This window comes from Oncorhynchus masou, chromosome 31 (genome assembly GCF_036934945.1).
Source record: "Oncorhynchus masou masou isolate Uvic2021 chromosome 31, UVic_Omas_1.1, whole genome shotgun sequence".
In the NCBI taxonomy this organism is placed as follows: domain Eukaryota; kingdom Metazoa; phylum Chordata; class Actinopteri; order Salmoniformes; family Salmonidae; genus Oncorhynchus; species Oncorhynchus masou.
This window is the reverse complement of record NC_088242.1, coordinates 18,765,837-18,780,418: the sequence shown is the minus strand read 5'-3', so window position 1 is coordinate 18,780,418 and position 14,582 is coordinate 18,765,837. Positions and strand designations below refer to the sequence as shown.

General features: G+C 46.6%; 1 protein-coding gene across 2 annotated transcripts in view; it reads right to left on the bottom strand.

Annotated features, from left to right (window-relative positions):
* Positions 1–14,582, bottom strand: part of LOC135523515 (fibulin-7) — a 49,788-nt gene that overhangs the window by 15,819 nt on the left and 19,387 nt on the right. Inside the window, exons 4-6 of one of the 2 annotated variants that reach the window (XM_064950258.1) lie at positions 10,928–11,053; positions 10,403–10,609; positions 9,304–9,441 (exon numbers count right to left, since the gene is read on the bottom strand). In XM_064950258.1, coding sequence (XP_064806330.1) covers positions 9,304–9,441; positions 10,403–10,609; positions 10,928–11,053 — 471 coding nt within the window. The remainder of the gene's footprint in view (positions 1–9,303; positions 9,442–10,402; positions 10,610–10,927; positions 11,054–14,582) is intronic. The other variant, XM_064950259.1, reaches the window with a different exon arrangement.

Genomic DNA, 14,582 nt, shown 5'->3' with positions numbered 1-14,582 from the left:
ACAGGGAGTCTTATTGGGGTATGAAACATAACGAAGGCAATGGTGACAGGGAGTCTTATTGGGGTCCGAAACATAACGAAGGCAATGGTGACAGGGAGTCTTATTGGGGTCCGAAACATAACGAAGGCAATGGTGACAGGGAGTCTTATTGGGGTCTGAAACATAACGAAGGCAATGGTGACAGGGAGTCTTTTGGGGTCCGAAAAATAACGAAGGCAATTGTGACAGGGAGTCTTATTGTGGTCTAAAACATAACGAAGGCAATGGTGACAGGGAGTCTTATTGGGGTCTGAAACATAACGAAGGCAATGGTGACAGGGAGTCTTATTGGGGTCTGAAACATAACGAAGGCAATGGTGACAGGGAGTCTTATTGGGGTCGAAACATAATGAAGGCAATGGTGACAGGGAGTCTTATTGGGGTATGAAACATAACGAAGGCAATGGTGACAGGGAGTCTTATTGGGGTGTGAAACATAACGAAGACAATGGTGACAGGGAGTCTTATTGGGGTCCGAAACATAACGAAGGCAATGGTGACAGGGAGTCTTATTGGGGTCTGAAACATAACGAAGGCAATGGTGACAGGGAGTCTTTTGGGGTCGGAAACATAACGAAGGCAATTGTGACAGGGAGTCTTATTGTGGTCTAAAACATAACGAAGGCAATGGTGACAGGGAGTCTTATTGGGGTGAAACATAACGAAGGCAATGGTGACAGGGAGTCTTATTGGGGTCCGAAACATAACGAAGGCAATGGTGACAGGGAGTCTTATTGGGGTCCGAAACATAACGAAGGCAATGGTGACAGGGAGTATTATTGGGGTCCGAAACATAACGAAGGCAATGGTGACAGGGAGTCTTATTGGGGTCCGAAACATAACGAAGGCAATGGTGACAGGGAGTCTTATTGGGGTCGAAACATAACGAAGGCAGTGGTGACAGGGAGTCCTATTGGGGTACGAAACATAAAGAAGGCAATGGTGACAGGGAGTCTTATTGGGGTTCGAAACATAACGAAGGCAATGGTGACAGGGAGTCTTATTGGGGTCCGAAACATAACGAAGACAATGGTGACAGGGAGTCTTATTGGGGTTCGAAACATAACGAAGGCAATGGTGACAGGGAGTCTTATTGCGGTCTGAAACATAACGAAGGCAATGGTGACAGGGAGTTTTATTGGGGTGTGAAACATAAAGAAGGCAATGGTGACAGGGAGTCTTATTGGGGTCCGAAACATAACGAAGGCAATGGTGACAGGGAGTCTTATTGGGGTCCGAAACATAACGAAGGCAATGGTGATAGGGAGTCTTATTGGGGCATGAAACATAACGAAGGCAATGGTGACAGGGAGTCTTATTGGGGTCCGAAACATAACGAAGGCAATGGTGACAGGGAGTCTTATTGGGGTTCGAAACATAATGAAGGCAATGGTGACAGGGAGTCTTATTGGGGTACGAAACATAACGAAGGCAATGGTGACAGGGAGTCTTATTGGGGTATGAAACATAACGAAGGCAATGGTGACAGGGAGTCTTATTGGGGTCCGAAACATAACGAAGGCAATGGTGACAGGGAGTCTTATTGGGGTCCGAAACATAATGAAGGCAATGGTGACAGGGAGTCTTATTGGGGTCTGAAACATAACGAAGGCAATGGTGACAGGGAGTCTATTGGGGTCGGATACATAACGAAGGCAATTGTGACAGGGAGTCTTATTGTGGTCTAAAACATAACGAAGGCAATGGTGACAGGGAGTCTTATTGGGGTCCGAAACATAATGAAAGCAATGGTGACAGGGAGTCTTATTGGGGTATGAAACATAACGAAGGCAATGGTGACAGGGAGTCTTATTGGGGTCTGAAATATAACGAAGGCAATGGTGACAGGGAGTCTTATTGGGGTGTGAAACATAACGAAGACAATGGTGACAGGGAGTCTTATTGGGGTCCGAAACATAACGAAGGCAATGGTGACAGGGAGTCTTATTGGGGTCTGAAACATAACGAAGGCAATGGTGACAGGGAGTCTTTTGGGGTCGGAAACATAACGAAGGCAATTGTGACAGGGAGTCTTATTGTGGTCTAAAACATAACGAAGGCAATGGTGACAGGGAGTCTTATTGGGGTGAAACATAACGAAGGCAATGGTGACAGGGAGTCTTATTGGGGTCCGAAACATAACGAAGGCAATGGTGACAGGGAGTCTTATTGGGGTCCGAAACATAACGAAGGCAATGGTGACAGGGAGTCTTATTGGGGTCCGAAACATAACGAAGGCAATGGTGACAGAGAGTCTTATTGGGGTCCGAAACATAACGAAGGCAATGGTGACAGGGAGTCTTATTGGGGTCCGAAACATAACGAAGGCAATGGTGACAGGGAGTCCTATTGGGGTTCGAAACATAAAGAAGGCAATGGTGACAGGGAGTCTTATTGGGGTCCGAAACATAACGAAGGCAATGGTGACAGGGAGTTTTATTGGGGTCCGAAACATAACGAAGGCAATGGTGACAGGGAGTCTTATTGGGGTCCGAAACATAACGAAGGCAATGGTGACAGGGAGTCTTATTGGGGTCCGAAACATAATGAAGGCAATGGTGATAGGGAGTCTTATTGGGGTTCGAAACATAATGAAGGCAATGGTGACAGGGAGTCTTATTGGGGTCCGAAACATAACGAAGGCAATGGTGATAGGGAGTCTTATTGGGGCATGAAACATAACGAAGGCAATGGTGACAGGGAGTCTTATTGGGGTTCGAAACATAACGAAGGCAATGGTGACAGGGAGTCTTATTGGGGTCCGAAACATAACGAAGGCAATGGTGATAGGGAGTCTTATTGGGGCATGAAACATAACGAAGGCAATGGTGACAGGGAGTCTTATTGGGGTTCGAAACATAACGAAGGCAATGGTGTCAGGGAGTCTTATTGGGGTTCGAAACATAACGAAGGCAATGGTGACAGGGAGTCTTATTGGGGTTCGAAACATAACGAAGGCAATGGTGACAGGGAGTCCTATTGGGGTTCGAAACATAACGAAGGCAATGGTGACAGGGAGTCTTATTGGGGTCCGAAACATAACGAAGGCAATGGTGACAGGGAGTCTTATTGGGGTATGAAACATAACGAAGGCAATGGTGACAGGGAGTCTTATTGGGGTCCGAAACATAACGAAGACAATGGTGACAGGGAGTCTTATTGGGGTCCGAAACATAACGAAGGCAATGGTGACAGGGAGTCTTATTGGGGTCTGAAACATAACGAAGGCAATGGTGACAGGGAGTTTTATTGGGGTTCGAAACATAATGAAGGCAATGGTGACAGGGAGTCTTATTGGGGTGTGAAACATAACGAAGGCAATGGTGACAGGGAGTCTTATTGGGGTCCGAAACATAACGAAGGCAATGGTGATAGGGAGTCTTATTGGGGCATGAAACATAACGAAGGCAATGGTGACAGGGAGTCTTATTGTGGTCTAAAACATAACGAAGGCAATGGTGACAGGGAGTCTTATTGGGGTCTGAAACATAACGAAGGCAATGGTGACAGGGAGTCTTATTGGGGTCCGAAACATAATGAAGGCAATGGTGACAGGGAGACTTATTGGGGTGCGAAACATAACGAAGGCAATGGTGACAGGGAGTCTTATTGGGGTGTGAAACATAACGAAGGCAATGGTGACAGGGAGTCTTATTGGGGTCCGAAACATAATGAAGGCAATGGTGATAGGGAGTCTTATTGGGGTTCGAAACATAATGAAGGCAATGGTGACAGGGAGTCTTATTGGGGTCCGAAACATAACGAAGGCAATGGTGATAGGGAGTCTTATTGGGGCATGAAACATAACGAAGGCAATGGTGACAGGGAGTCTTATTGGGGTCCGAAACATAATGAAGGCAATGGTGACAGGGAGTCTTATTGGGGTCCGAAACATAATGAAGGCAATGGTGACAGGGAGTCTTATTGGGGTCCGAAACATAACGAAGGCAATGGTGACAGGGAGTCTTATTGGGGTCCGAAACATAATGAAGGCAATGGTGATAGGGAGTCTTATTGGGGTTCGAAACATAATGAAGGCAATGGTGACAGGGAGTCTTATTGGGGTCCGAAACATAACGAAGGCAATGGTGATAGGGAGTCTTATTGGGGCATGAAACATAACGAAGGCAATGGTGACAGGGAGTCTTATTGGGGTTCGAAACATAACGAAGGCAATGGTGACAGGGAGTCTTATTGGGGTCCGAAACATAACGAAGGCAATGGTGATAGGGAGTCTTATTGGGGCATGAAACATAACGAAGGCAATGGTGACAGGGAGTCTTATTGGGGTTCGAAACATAACGAAGGCAATGGTGTCAGGGAGTCTTATTGGGGTTGAAACATAACGAAGGCAATGGTGACAGGGAGTCTTATTGGGGTTCGAAACATAACGAAGGCAATGGTGACAGGGAGTCCTATTGGGGTTCGAAACATAACGAAGGCAATGGTGACAGGGAGTCTTATTGGGGTCCGAAACATAACGAAGGCAATGGTGACAGGGAGTCTTATTGGGGTATGAAACATAACGAAGGCAATGGTGACAGGGAGTCTTATTGGGGTCCGAAACATAACGAAGACAATGGTGACAGGGAGTCTTATTGGGGTCCGAAACATAACGAAGGCAATGGTGACAGGGAGTCTTATTGGGGTCTGAAACATAACGAAGGCAATGGTGACAGGGAGTTTTATTGGGGTTCGAAACATAATGAAGGCAATGGTGACAGGGAGTCTTATTGGGGTGTGAAACATAACGAAGGCAATGGTGACAGGGAGTCTTATTGGGGTCCGAAACATAACGAAGGCAATGGTGATAGGGAGTCTTATTGGGGCATGAAACATAACGAAGGCAATGGTGACAGGGAGTCTTATTGTGGTCTAAAACATAACGAAGGCAATGGTGACAGGGAGTCTTATTGGGGTCTGAAACATAACGAAGGCAATGGTGACAGGGAGTCTTATTGGGGTCCGAAACATAATGAAGGCAATGGTGACAGGGAGACTTATTGGGGTGCGAAACATAACGAAGGCAATGGTGACAGGGAGTCTTATTGGGGTGTGAAACATAACGAAGGCAATGGTGACAGGGAGTCTTATTGGGGTCCGAAACATAACGAAGGCAATGGTGATAGGGAGTCTTATTGGGGCATGAAACATAACGAAGGCAATGGTGACAGGGAGTCTTATTGGAGTCCGAAACATAACGAAGGCAATGGTGACAGGGAGTCTTATTGGGGTTCGAAACATAATGAAGGCAATGGTGACAGGGAGTCTTATTGGGGTACGAAACATAACGAAGGCAATGGTGACAGGGAGTCTTATTGGGGTATGAAACATAACGAAGGCAATGGTGACATGGAGTCTTATTGGGGTCCGAAACATAACGAAGACAATGGTGACAGGGAGTCTTATTGGGGTTCGAAACATAACGAAGGCAATGGTGACAGGGAGTCTTATTGGGGTCTGAAACATAACGAAGGCAATGGTGACAGGGAGTTTTATTGGGGTCCGAAACATAACGAAGGCAATGGTGACAGGGAGTCTTATTGGGGTCCGAAACATAACGAAGGCAATGGTGACAGGGAGTCTTATTGGGGTCCGAAACATAACGAAGGCAATGGTGATAGGGAGTCTTATTGGGGCATGAAACATAACGAAGGCAATGGTGACAGGGAGTCTTATTGGAGTCCGAAACATAACGAAGGCAATGGTGACAGGGAGTCTTATTGGGGTCGAAACATAATGAAGGCAATGGTGACAGGGAGTCTTATTGGGGTACGAAACATAACGAAGGCAATGGTGACAGGGAGTCTTATTGGGGTATGAAACATAACGAAGGCAATGGTGACATGGAGTCTTATTGGGGTCCGAAACATAACGAAGGCAATGGTGACAGGGAGTCTTATTGGGGTCCGAAACATAACGAAGACAATGGTGACAGGGAGTCTTATTGGGGTGCGAAACATAACGAAGGCAATGGTGACAGGGAGTCTTATTGGGGTCTGAAACATAACGAAGGCAATGGTGACAGGGAGTTTTATTGGGGTCCGAAACATAATGAAGGCAATGGTGACATGGAGTCTTATTGGGGTCCGAAACATAACGAAGGCAATGGTGACAGGGAGTCTTATTGGGGTCCGAAACATAACGAAGGCAATGGTGATAGGGAGTCTTATTGGGGCATGAAACATAACGAAGGCAATGGTGACAGGGAGTCTTATTGGAGTCCGAAACATAACGAAGGCAATGGTGACAGGGAGTCTTATTGGGGTCCGAAACATAATGAAGGCAATGGTGACAGGGAGTCTTATTGGGGTACGAAACATAACGAAGGCAATGGTGACAGGGAGTCTTATTGGGGTATGAAACATAACGAAGGCAATGGTGACATGGAGTCTTATTGGGGTCCGAAACATAACGAAGGCAATGGTGACAGGGAGTCTTATTGGGGTACGAAACATAACGAAGACAATGGTGACAGGGAGTCTTATTGGGGTGCGAAACATAACGAAGGCAATGGTGACAGGGAGTCTTATTGGGGTCTGAAACATAACGAAGGCAATGGTGACAGGGAGTCTTTTTGGGGTTCGAAACATAATGAAGGCAATTGTGACAGGGAGTCTTATTGTGGTCTAAAACATAACGAAGGCAATGGTGACAGGGAGTCTTATTGGGGTCTGAAACATAACGAAGGCAATGGTGACAGGGAGTCTTATTGGGGTCCGAAACATAATGAAGGCAATGGTGACAGGGAGACTTATTGGGGTGCGAAACATAACGAAGGCAATGGTGACAGGGAGTCTTATTGGGGTCCGAAACATAACGAAGGCAATGGTGACAGGGAGTCTTATTGGGGTCTGAAACATAACGAAGACAATGGTGACAGGGAGTCTTATTGGGGTCCGAAACATAACGAAGGCAATGGTGACAGGGAGTCTTATTGGGGTCTGAAACATAACGAAGGCAATGGTGACAGGGAGTCTTATTGGGGTCCGAAACATAATGAAGGCAATGGTGACAGGGAGACTTATTGGGGTGCGAAACATAACGAAGGCAATGGTGACAGGGAGTCTTATTGGGGTCCGAAACATAACGAAGGCAATGGTGACAGGGAGTCTTATTGGGGCATGAAACATAACGAAGGCCATGATGACAGGGAGTCTTATTGGGGTCTGAAACATAACGAAGGCAATGGTGACAGGGAGTCTTATTGGGGTCCGAAACATAACAATGGCAATGGTGACAGGGAGTCTTATTGGGGTATGAAACATAACGAAGGCAATGGTGACAGGGAGTCTTATTGGGGTGCGAAACATAACAAAGGCAATGGTGACAGGGAGTCTTATTGGGGTCTGAAACATAACACAAAATACATTACAAGCCAAATACTTTACATTTAAAAACATTAACATGTAGTGTGTGTGTGTGTGTGTGTGTGTGTGTGTGTGTGTGTGTGTGTGTGTGTGTGTGTGTGTGTGTGTGTGTGTGTGTGTGTGTGTGTGTGTGTGTGTGTGTGTGTGTGTGTGTGTGTGCATCGAGATGAGTCCATTGGAGCCAGTTGGAGTGTCAGTGCGCACTGCATTCATAGGCCTGCTGTAGCTAAGCCTAATAATAGCCATACCATACCAAACTTTAACTTTATTAGTGGTAATATCAAAAGTAACCCATGCCATTGTTTATAAGGAAAATACAAATATGTTATTATACTGCGGCATTACATTAATTACCAACAAAGACCAATTCTTACTGTAGGCCTACCCAACAAATGACAGCAAGGCTAATACTATTTATTTTACAACATACCTACTTTTAACCTGAAACTAAATATGGAGTTCAAAACTAAACACAGTTAGAACTTCCTTTAGCCATGAAAATGTCTAAACAAAAAGAAACAAAACACTTTTTGAATAGTCCATTTAAATAACCGTTTTAGATTATTAAATATACTTACAATCATCATCATCATCATCATCTTAATAACCATAATGATTTACAATAATATTAACGACTAAACAATTGATATTAAATACGAAAATAAATAAATGAAAGGTAGAAAATTGCATCAAACCTGAATAGTGAGTTGCACACAGACACGCAAACGTTTTTCTCATCTTTGTCCACTACAAAATTCAAACTTGTCCTCGAGGACTTTCCTCTTTTCGGCTTCTTTTCACTATAGTCTTTCTCCTCTAACTGAACATTTTCTTCAATGAAAAAGGACTCCATATTCGCAATCAACAGTAGCCTAGGCCAAGGCTCCTTTCACTCGCGCTCTCTCTCCTCAGCGGCAGGCGCACTTATGGCGGGCAGCCTGAACCAGTTTCAGCTGGATATAAGCTATACATTTATTGTGTTGCAATTGTCTGGCACAGTTAACAAACTCGTGCAGCTCTCATCACACAAACACTACATTAACAGAGGACAGGTACAATCGGGTAATTGCACATACTAGAGACACCAGACACTTATATCAGACCCAGATCCAAGACAAATGTCAGAATCTAGGACCAGGACCACCACTCGGGTCCCTGGTGGATCTCAGAATTTCGGGTCTGTTGAAAACATGAAGACCCCTACCTTCTACCCTCCCTACAGCCATCCATTCCCTCCTACCCTCCCTACTGCCCTCTATCCCCTCCTACCCTCCATCCTCTCCTGCCCCCCTTCCACCCTCCATTCCCTTCTACCCTCTCTTCTGCCTGCGTCCCTCCATCCCCTCCTACCCACCCTTCCCCCCTTCATCCCCTCCCACCCACCCTTCCCCCCTCCATCCCTCTATCCCCTCCTACCCTCCCTTCCCCCCTCTATCCCTCTATCCCCTCCTACCCTCCCTTCCCCCTCCATCCCTCTATCCCCTCATCCCTCTATCCCCTCCTACCCTCCCTTCCCCCTCCATCCCTCTATCCCCTCCATCCCCTCCTACCCTCTCTTCCCCCTCCATCCCTCTATCCCCTACATCCCCTCCTACCCACCCTTCCCCCTCCGTCCCTCTATCCCCTCCTACCCCCCTTCCCCCTACATCCCCTCCTACCCTCCCTTCCCCCTCCATCCCTCTTTCCCCTCCACCCCCTCCTATCCTCCCTTCCCCCTATCCCCTCCTACCCACCCTTCCCCCTCCATCCCTCTATCCACTCCATCCCCTGCTACCCACCCTTCCCCCTCCATCCCTCTATCCCCTCATCCCCTCCTACCCACCCTTCCCCCTCCATCCCTCTATCCCCTCCATCCCCTCCTATCCTCCCACTCTCCTACCCTCCTGTCACTCACCCTCACAGCTCCTTCCATCAGGCAGCAGCTTGTAGCCTCTGGGACAGGAGCATTGGTATGAGCCTGGGACGTTGACACACTCATACACACACAGCTTGCCCCCCTGGTCCAGCCGGTACACCTCACACTCGTTCACATCTGGGAGGAGAGAGAGAGGAGGGGGGAGAGTGGTTTTATTTAACCCCTGAAGTTTTCTGAGCAAAAAAACAACATTTATTTATTTTCATGGGTGGACATAAAATACTGTAAAACACCAGAATATAAGCTCCAAGTGATTTTAATTTTGGATATCTGTTCCCAAGTATTCCCACACATAATAGATACGTGATTGTAAAAAATGTAAGCAAGGTCTGAAGTTATTGTTTTAGTCAAATATTATATATCAGTCAACGAATTACTTGTAATTATGTTCCAGCCCCCTGACCCTCCACTCATGAACAAAATGGCCAGAGGCTGAATGTAGTTGATGATCCCTTCCCTAGAGTCATACATTTACAAGGATTGAGACAGGAATACAGGATAGAAGGATAGAAAGAGAGTAATAGGTGGAAGGATAGGGAGGGATACGGTAGGTAGAAGGATTTGAGCTGAAGGGCAAGAGGCCCTCTGTCCAATCTCTCATCTGTCTGGCTGTCTGGGTTGGGGTGAGGAGAGAGTTGTTTAATGCCTAATTAAGAGTTAGGGGCCAATAACATGACATCTCTGCAACAGCACAAGAGATGGAAATGGGTGCTCCAGGGTCTAGACACATAAACTATGGACATGGCAGCCATGTCAAGCAGCAGACATGGGTTCAAACAGTATTTGATATCTTCAAATAGGAAGGTGGAGATATCGCCACCATATTGCTTATAACTATCCAATCCCCTCAGATCCTAACTAGTTAGTGGGTAGGGGCTGGATGCTAGGGGTTGTTTCTGGAAACGGCCAGTCTTTCCCTGGCAGATGGAGTTGTCCGAGGTGCCACTCATATGAAACACAGCATCACAGCGTTGGGCTCTGTTCCCTTTGGCATAGCCTGATTAAACCAGATTGAACCAAACTAACCAGGCTAACATTACCAAACTAACCAAGCTAGATCACTGACTGACTGTCTCACCCTGGCAGATGCTGTTGTCCGAGGTGCCACTCATGTGAAAGCCAGCGTCGCAGCTGCAGTGTTGGGCTCTGTCCACCTTGGCACAGCGGGGTCGTCGGCTAAACGCAGGGTCGTTCATGACGCTCCACTCAGGTGGCGCTGAACGCGACAGAGGGAGAGGGAGGAGCTTAAACTTCGCCCGGCGGCCCGGAGAGGGCCTGTGCACCACTGGACAACGCAACCACAACCACGCACAAAAAGCACAGGCACAAATACAACCACAGCACAACCACAACCCAACCATGCAGACGTACATGACAATACATGGACAAACAACAAAGACAAGGACATACACGTATCAAGGACTTGACAACACATACACAGACATAACACAACACATACAACAATGCACAGATATCCACAAATACAGTATGTACAACAGAACATCATATGTGAGATAGCAACAAATAGCAATGTCATGCAATTGTCTCTAGGTTCTATGTCCTATGGTAGGGTCTTAGGTGTATGAAGTCTGGTACTGCTGACCTGTCTGTGTCTGGTGCTGACAGCTGGATCCGCTCCAGCTCTGTGGACAGGTGCACTTATATTGGTTGACTCCCTCTACACAGGTCCCTCCGTTCTGGCATGGGTTACTGGAGCACTCACTCACATCTATGAACATAAGGGAGAGGTGAAAGAATGAAAGATTTCCCTGACCCAAGATGGCTGCCCTGTAGTCACATTGCCTCGAAAGCCAATGTCAATTCTAGTGTTCTATTTAATTCTGTGGTTGACACTGTTCTAAATAGATACATCATGTCTCACACATGAATGAGCATACTGTTAGCTCTCTACTTATCTTAGACCCATCTAGGGGCTGTAGGTCTGCTCTCTGTCCAGGGGATGGGTGATACCTAATACAGCAGATTTAGACCAGACTAACCTGGCAGCATCGTTTACAGACAGAGGACAATTCATTCCTTTCCCCGTCAATACTCCCCTTCAAGTCTCCAGCCTCACCGTCCAAAGTGCTTGAAATGAGAGATGAAACGTTTCAGTCCTGATTCATACTGTATAAAGAAGTGGTGTTGTTTGAGCTAAATGGACTTGCACAGATGGGGAATGGTGATTTGTTTTTTTTTTGTCAAATGAGGATGATGAACATTATGGTTTTAATGGTTTTATAATGGTTTTAATTCTTGTAGAATTGTAACGTTAGGAGGCACATGCCTTTCACTGACTCCAAGAGTCTGTGTTTATGTAACTGCTTACAACAAGTGAAAAACTCCCTAGAAGAGGTCTCTACTGATTTTGTACTTATAAATAAGGAGAAAAGGTTATTCTTCAAACATGGAAACTTATTCCATTGCAACAAAAATGCTTCTTCAACTGGCTGCAGAGTGGACAATGTTATCATTGGAAATTAGAAGAAAGCTGTCTGTCTCTTGAGAGTAGTGGATCTATCATGGGATTAAGAATAACACACACACACACACACACACACACACACACACACACACACACACACACACACACACACACACACACACACACACCCTACTCTACCCTCATCCCCCCTCCCTGTATCCACCATCACCTCTCTCTGAATTGGTGGATTGAGTGGAGCAGGAGTACTGGGGGTCTGACACATTTTTGTGGATCCTTTGTTTCAAGCTTTCAGAGGCAGCCCCATTCATCCCGAGTGCTACACCAAAAGGTTGATGCCGGAGACGAGGGAACAGAAGACTCAGGCAGCGAGCAAATCATCAACATTCAGTTCCTGGACAACATTCAGTTCCTGGCGCTCAGGGCGAGGATCTCCTTCCAGAGAGACATAAGGGACTGTAACATACTCTTGATTTCTTTCTTTTTGTGCGTGTTTACTTGTTTGATATTTTACTGCATTGTTACGAGCTAGTAACATAAGCATTTAGCTGCACCCGCTCTAACATCTTCTAAACTGTGTACCTCGAACAATAAACTTTGATTAGATTTTTCTTCTGCTAGGAGGAGGAATAACACACATACACGTCCCATTCAGGGTGACCTTGTTTGAGCTGGAGCAGCCCTGAAAGCCAGGCTGAAAGGGAGAAGGCAGCCCATCCCGTGAGCCCGCCGGCTGGCCAACTAAAGGGGTACCAAGCCTCACATAAACAGATAAGGGGATGAGAAGAAAAGGCCCATTCTTCATCGTGGCTGGAGCTCAGAGCCCTCACTGAATGAACCCCTCGTTAAAGTGGCAATAAAGGACACAGAAAACACCTGTACTAGACTGCATTCCAGAGGGGGGCACATTCCCCTATTCCCCTTCCCCTCTCTGTGTTGGTGCTATTCCCACATAATAACGACTACGTCACAAATGGCATTATATTCAATTTTGACCAGGGCCCATAAGTAGTGCACAACACAGATAATATGATGTAATTTGGGATGCAGTCCAGGATTGGCAACAGGGCTACTGTAAGATTACTAGCCCCTTCTATTTTTTCTGTTCCTCTCTTCAGTCTCTTTGTCCAGGGGTTCCAGAAGGCAGATGTTAAGTTCATCCATGCTGTTCCTCTCTTCAGTCTCTTTGTCCAGGGGTTCCAGAAGGCAGAGGTTAAGTTCATCCATGCTGTTCCTCTCTTCAGTCTCTTTGTCCAGGGGTTCCAGAAGGCAGAGGTTAAGTTCATCCATGCTGTTCATCTCTTCAGTCTCTTTGTCCAGGGGTTCCAGAAGGCAGGGGTTAAGTTCATCCATGCTGTTCCTCTCTTCAGTCTCTTTGTCCAGGGGTTCCAGAAGGCAGAGGTTAAGTTCATCCATGCTGTTCCTCTCTTCAGTCTCTTCGTCCAGGGGTTCCAGAAGGCAGAGGTTAAGTTCATCCATGCTGTTCCTCTCTTCAGTCTCTTTGTCCAGGGCTTCCAGAAGGCAGAGGTTAAGTTCATCCATGCTGTTCCTCTCTTCAGTCTCTTTGTCCAGGGGTTCCAGAAGGCAGAGGTTAAGTTCATCCATGCTGTTCCTCTCTTCAGTCTCTTTGTTCAGGGGTTCCAGAAGGCAGATGTTAAGTTAATCCATGCTGTTCCTCTCTTCAGTCTCTTTGTCCAGGGGTTCCAGAAGGCAGAGGTTAAGTTCATCCATGCTGTTCCTCTCTTCAGTCTCTTTGTCCTGGGGTTCCAGAAGGCAGAGGTTAAGTTCATCCATGCGGTTCCTCTCTTCAGTCTCTTTGTCCAGGGGTTCCAGAAGGCAGATGTTAAGTTCATCCATGCTGTTCCTCTCTTCAGTCTCTTTGTCCAGGGGTTCCAGAAGGCAGAGGTTAAGTTCATCCATGCTGTTCCTCTCTTCAGTCTCTTTGTCCAGGGGTTCCAGAAGGCAGAGGTTAAGTTCATCCATGCTGTTCCTCTCTTCAGTCTCTTTGTCCAGGGGTTCCAGAAGGCAGAGGTTAAGTTCATCCATGCTGTTCCTCTCTTCAGTCTCTTTGTCCAGGGGTTCCAGAAGGCAGATGTTAAGTTCATCCATGCTGTTCCTCTCTTCAGTCTCTTTGTCCAGGGGTTCCAGAAGGCAGAGGTTAAGTTCATCCATGCTGTTCCTCTCTTCAGTCTCTTTGTCCAGGGGTTCCAGAAGGCAGAGGTTAAGTTCATCCATGCTGTTCCTCTCTTCAGTCTCTTTGTTCAGGGGTTCCAGAAGGCAGATGTTAAGTTAATCCATGCTGTTCCTCTCTTCAGTCTCTTTGTCCAGGGGTTCCAGAAGGCAGAGGTTAAGTTCATCCATGCTGTTCCTCTCTTCAGTCTCTTTGTCCAGGGGTTCCAGAAGGCAGAGGTTAAGTTCATCCATGCTGTTCCTCTCTTCAGTCTCTTTGTCCTGGGGTTCCAGAAGGCAGAGGTTAAGTTCATCCATGCGGTTCCTCTCTTCAGTCTCTTTGTCCAGGGGTTCCAGAAGGCAGATGTTAAGTTCATCCATGCTGTTCCTCTCTTCAGTCTCTTTGTCCAGGGGTTCCAGAAGGCAGAGGTTAAGTTCATCCATGCTGTTCCTCTCTTCAGTCTCTTTGTCCAGGGGTTCCAGAAGGCAGAGGTTAAGTTCATCCATGCTGTTCCTCTCTTCAGTCTCTTTGTCCAGGGGTTCCAGAAGGCAGAGGTTAAGTTCATCCATGCTGTTCCTCTCTTCAGTCTCTTTGTCCAGGGGTTCCAGAAGGCAGATGTTAAGTTCATCCATGCTGTTCCTCTCT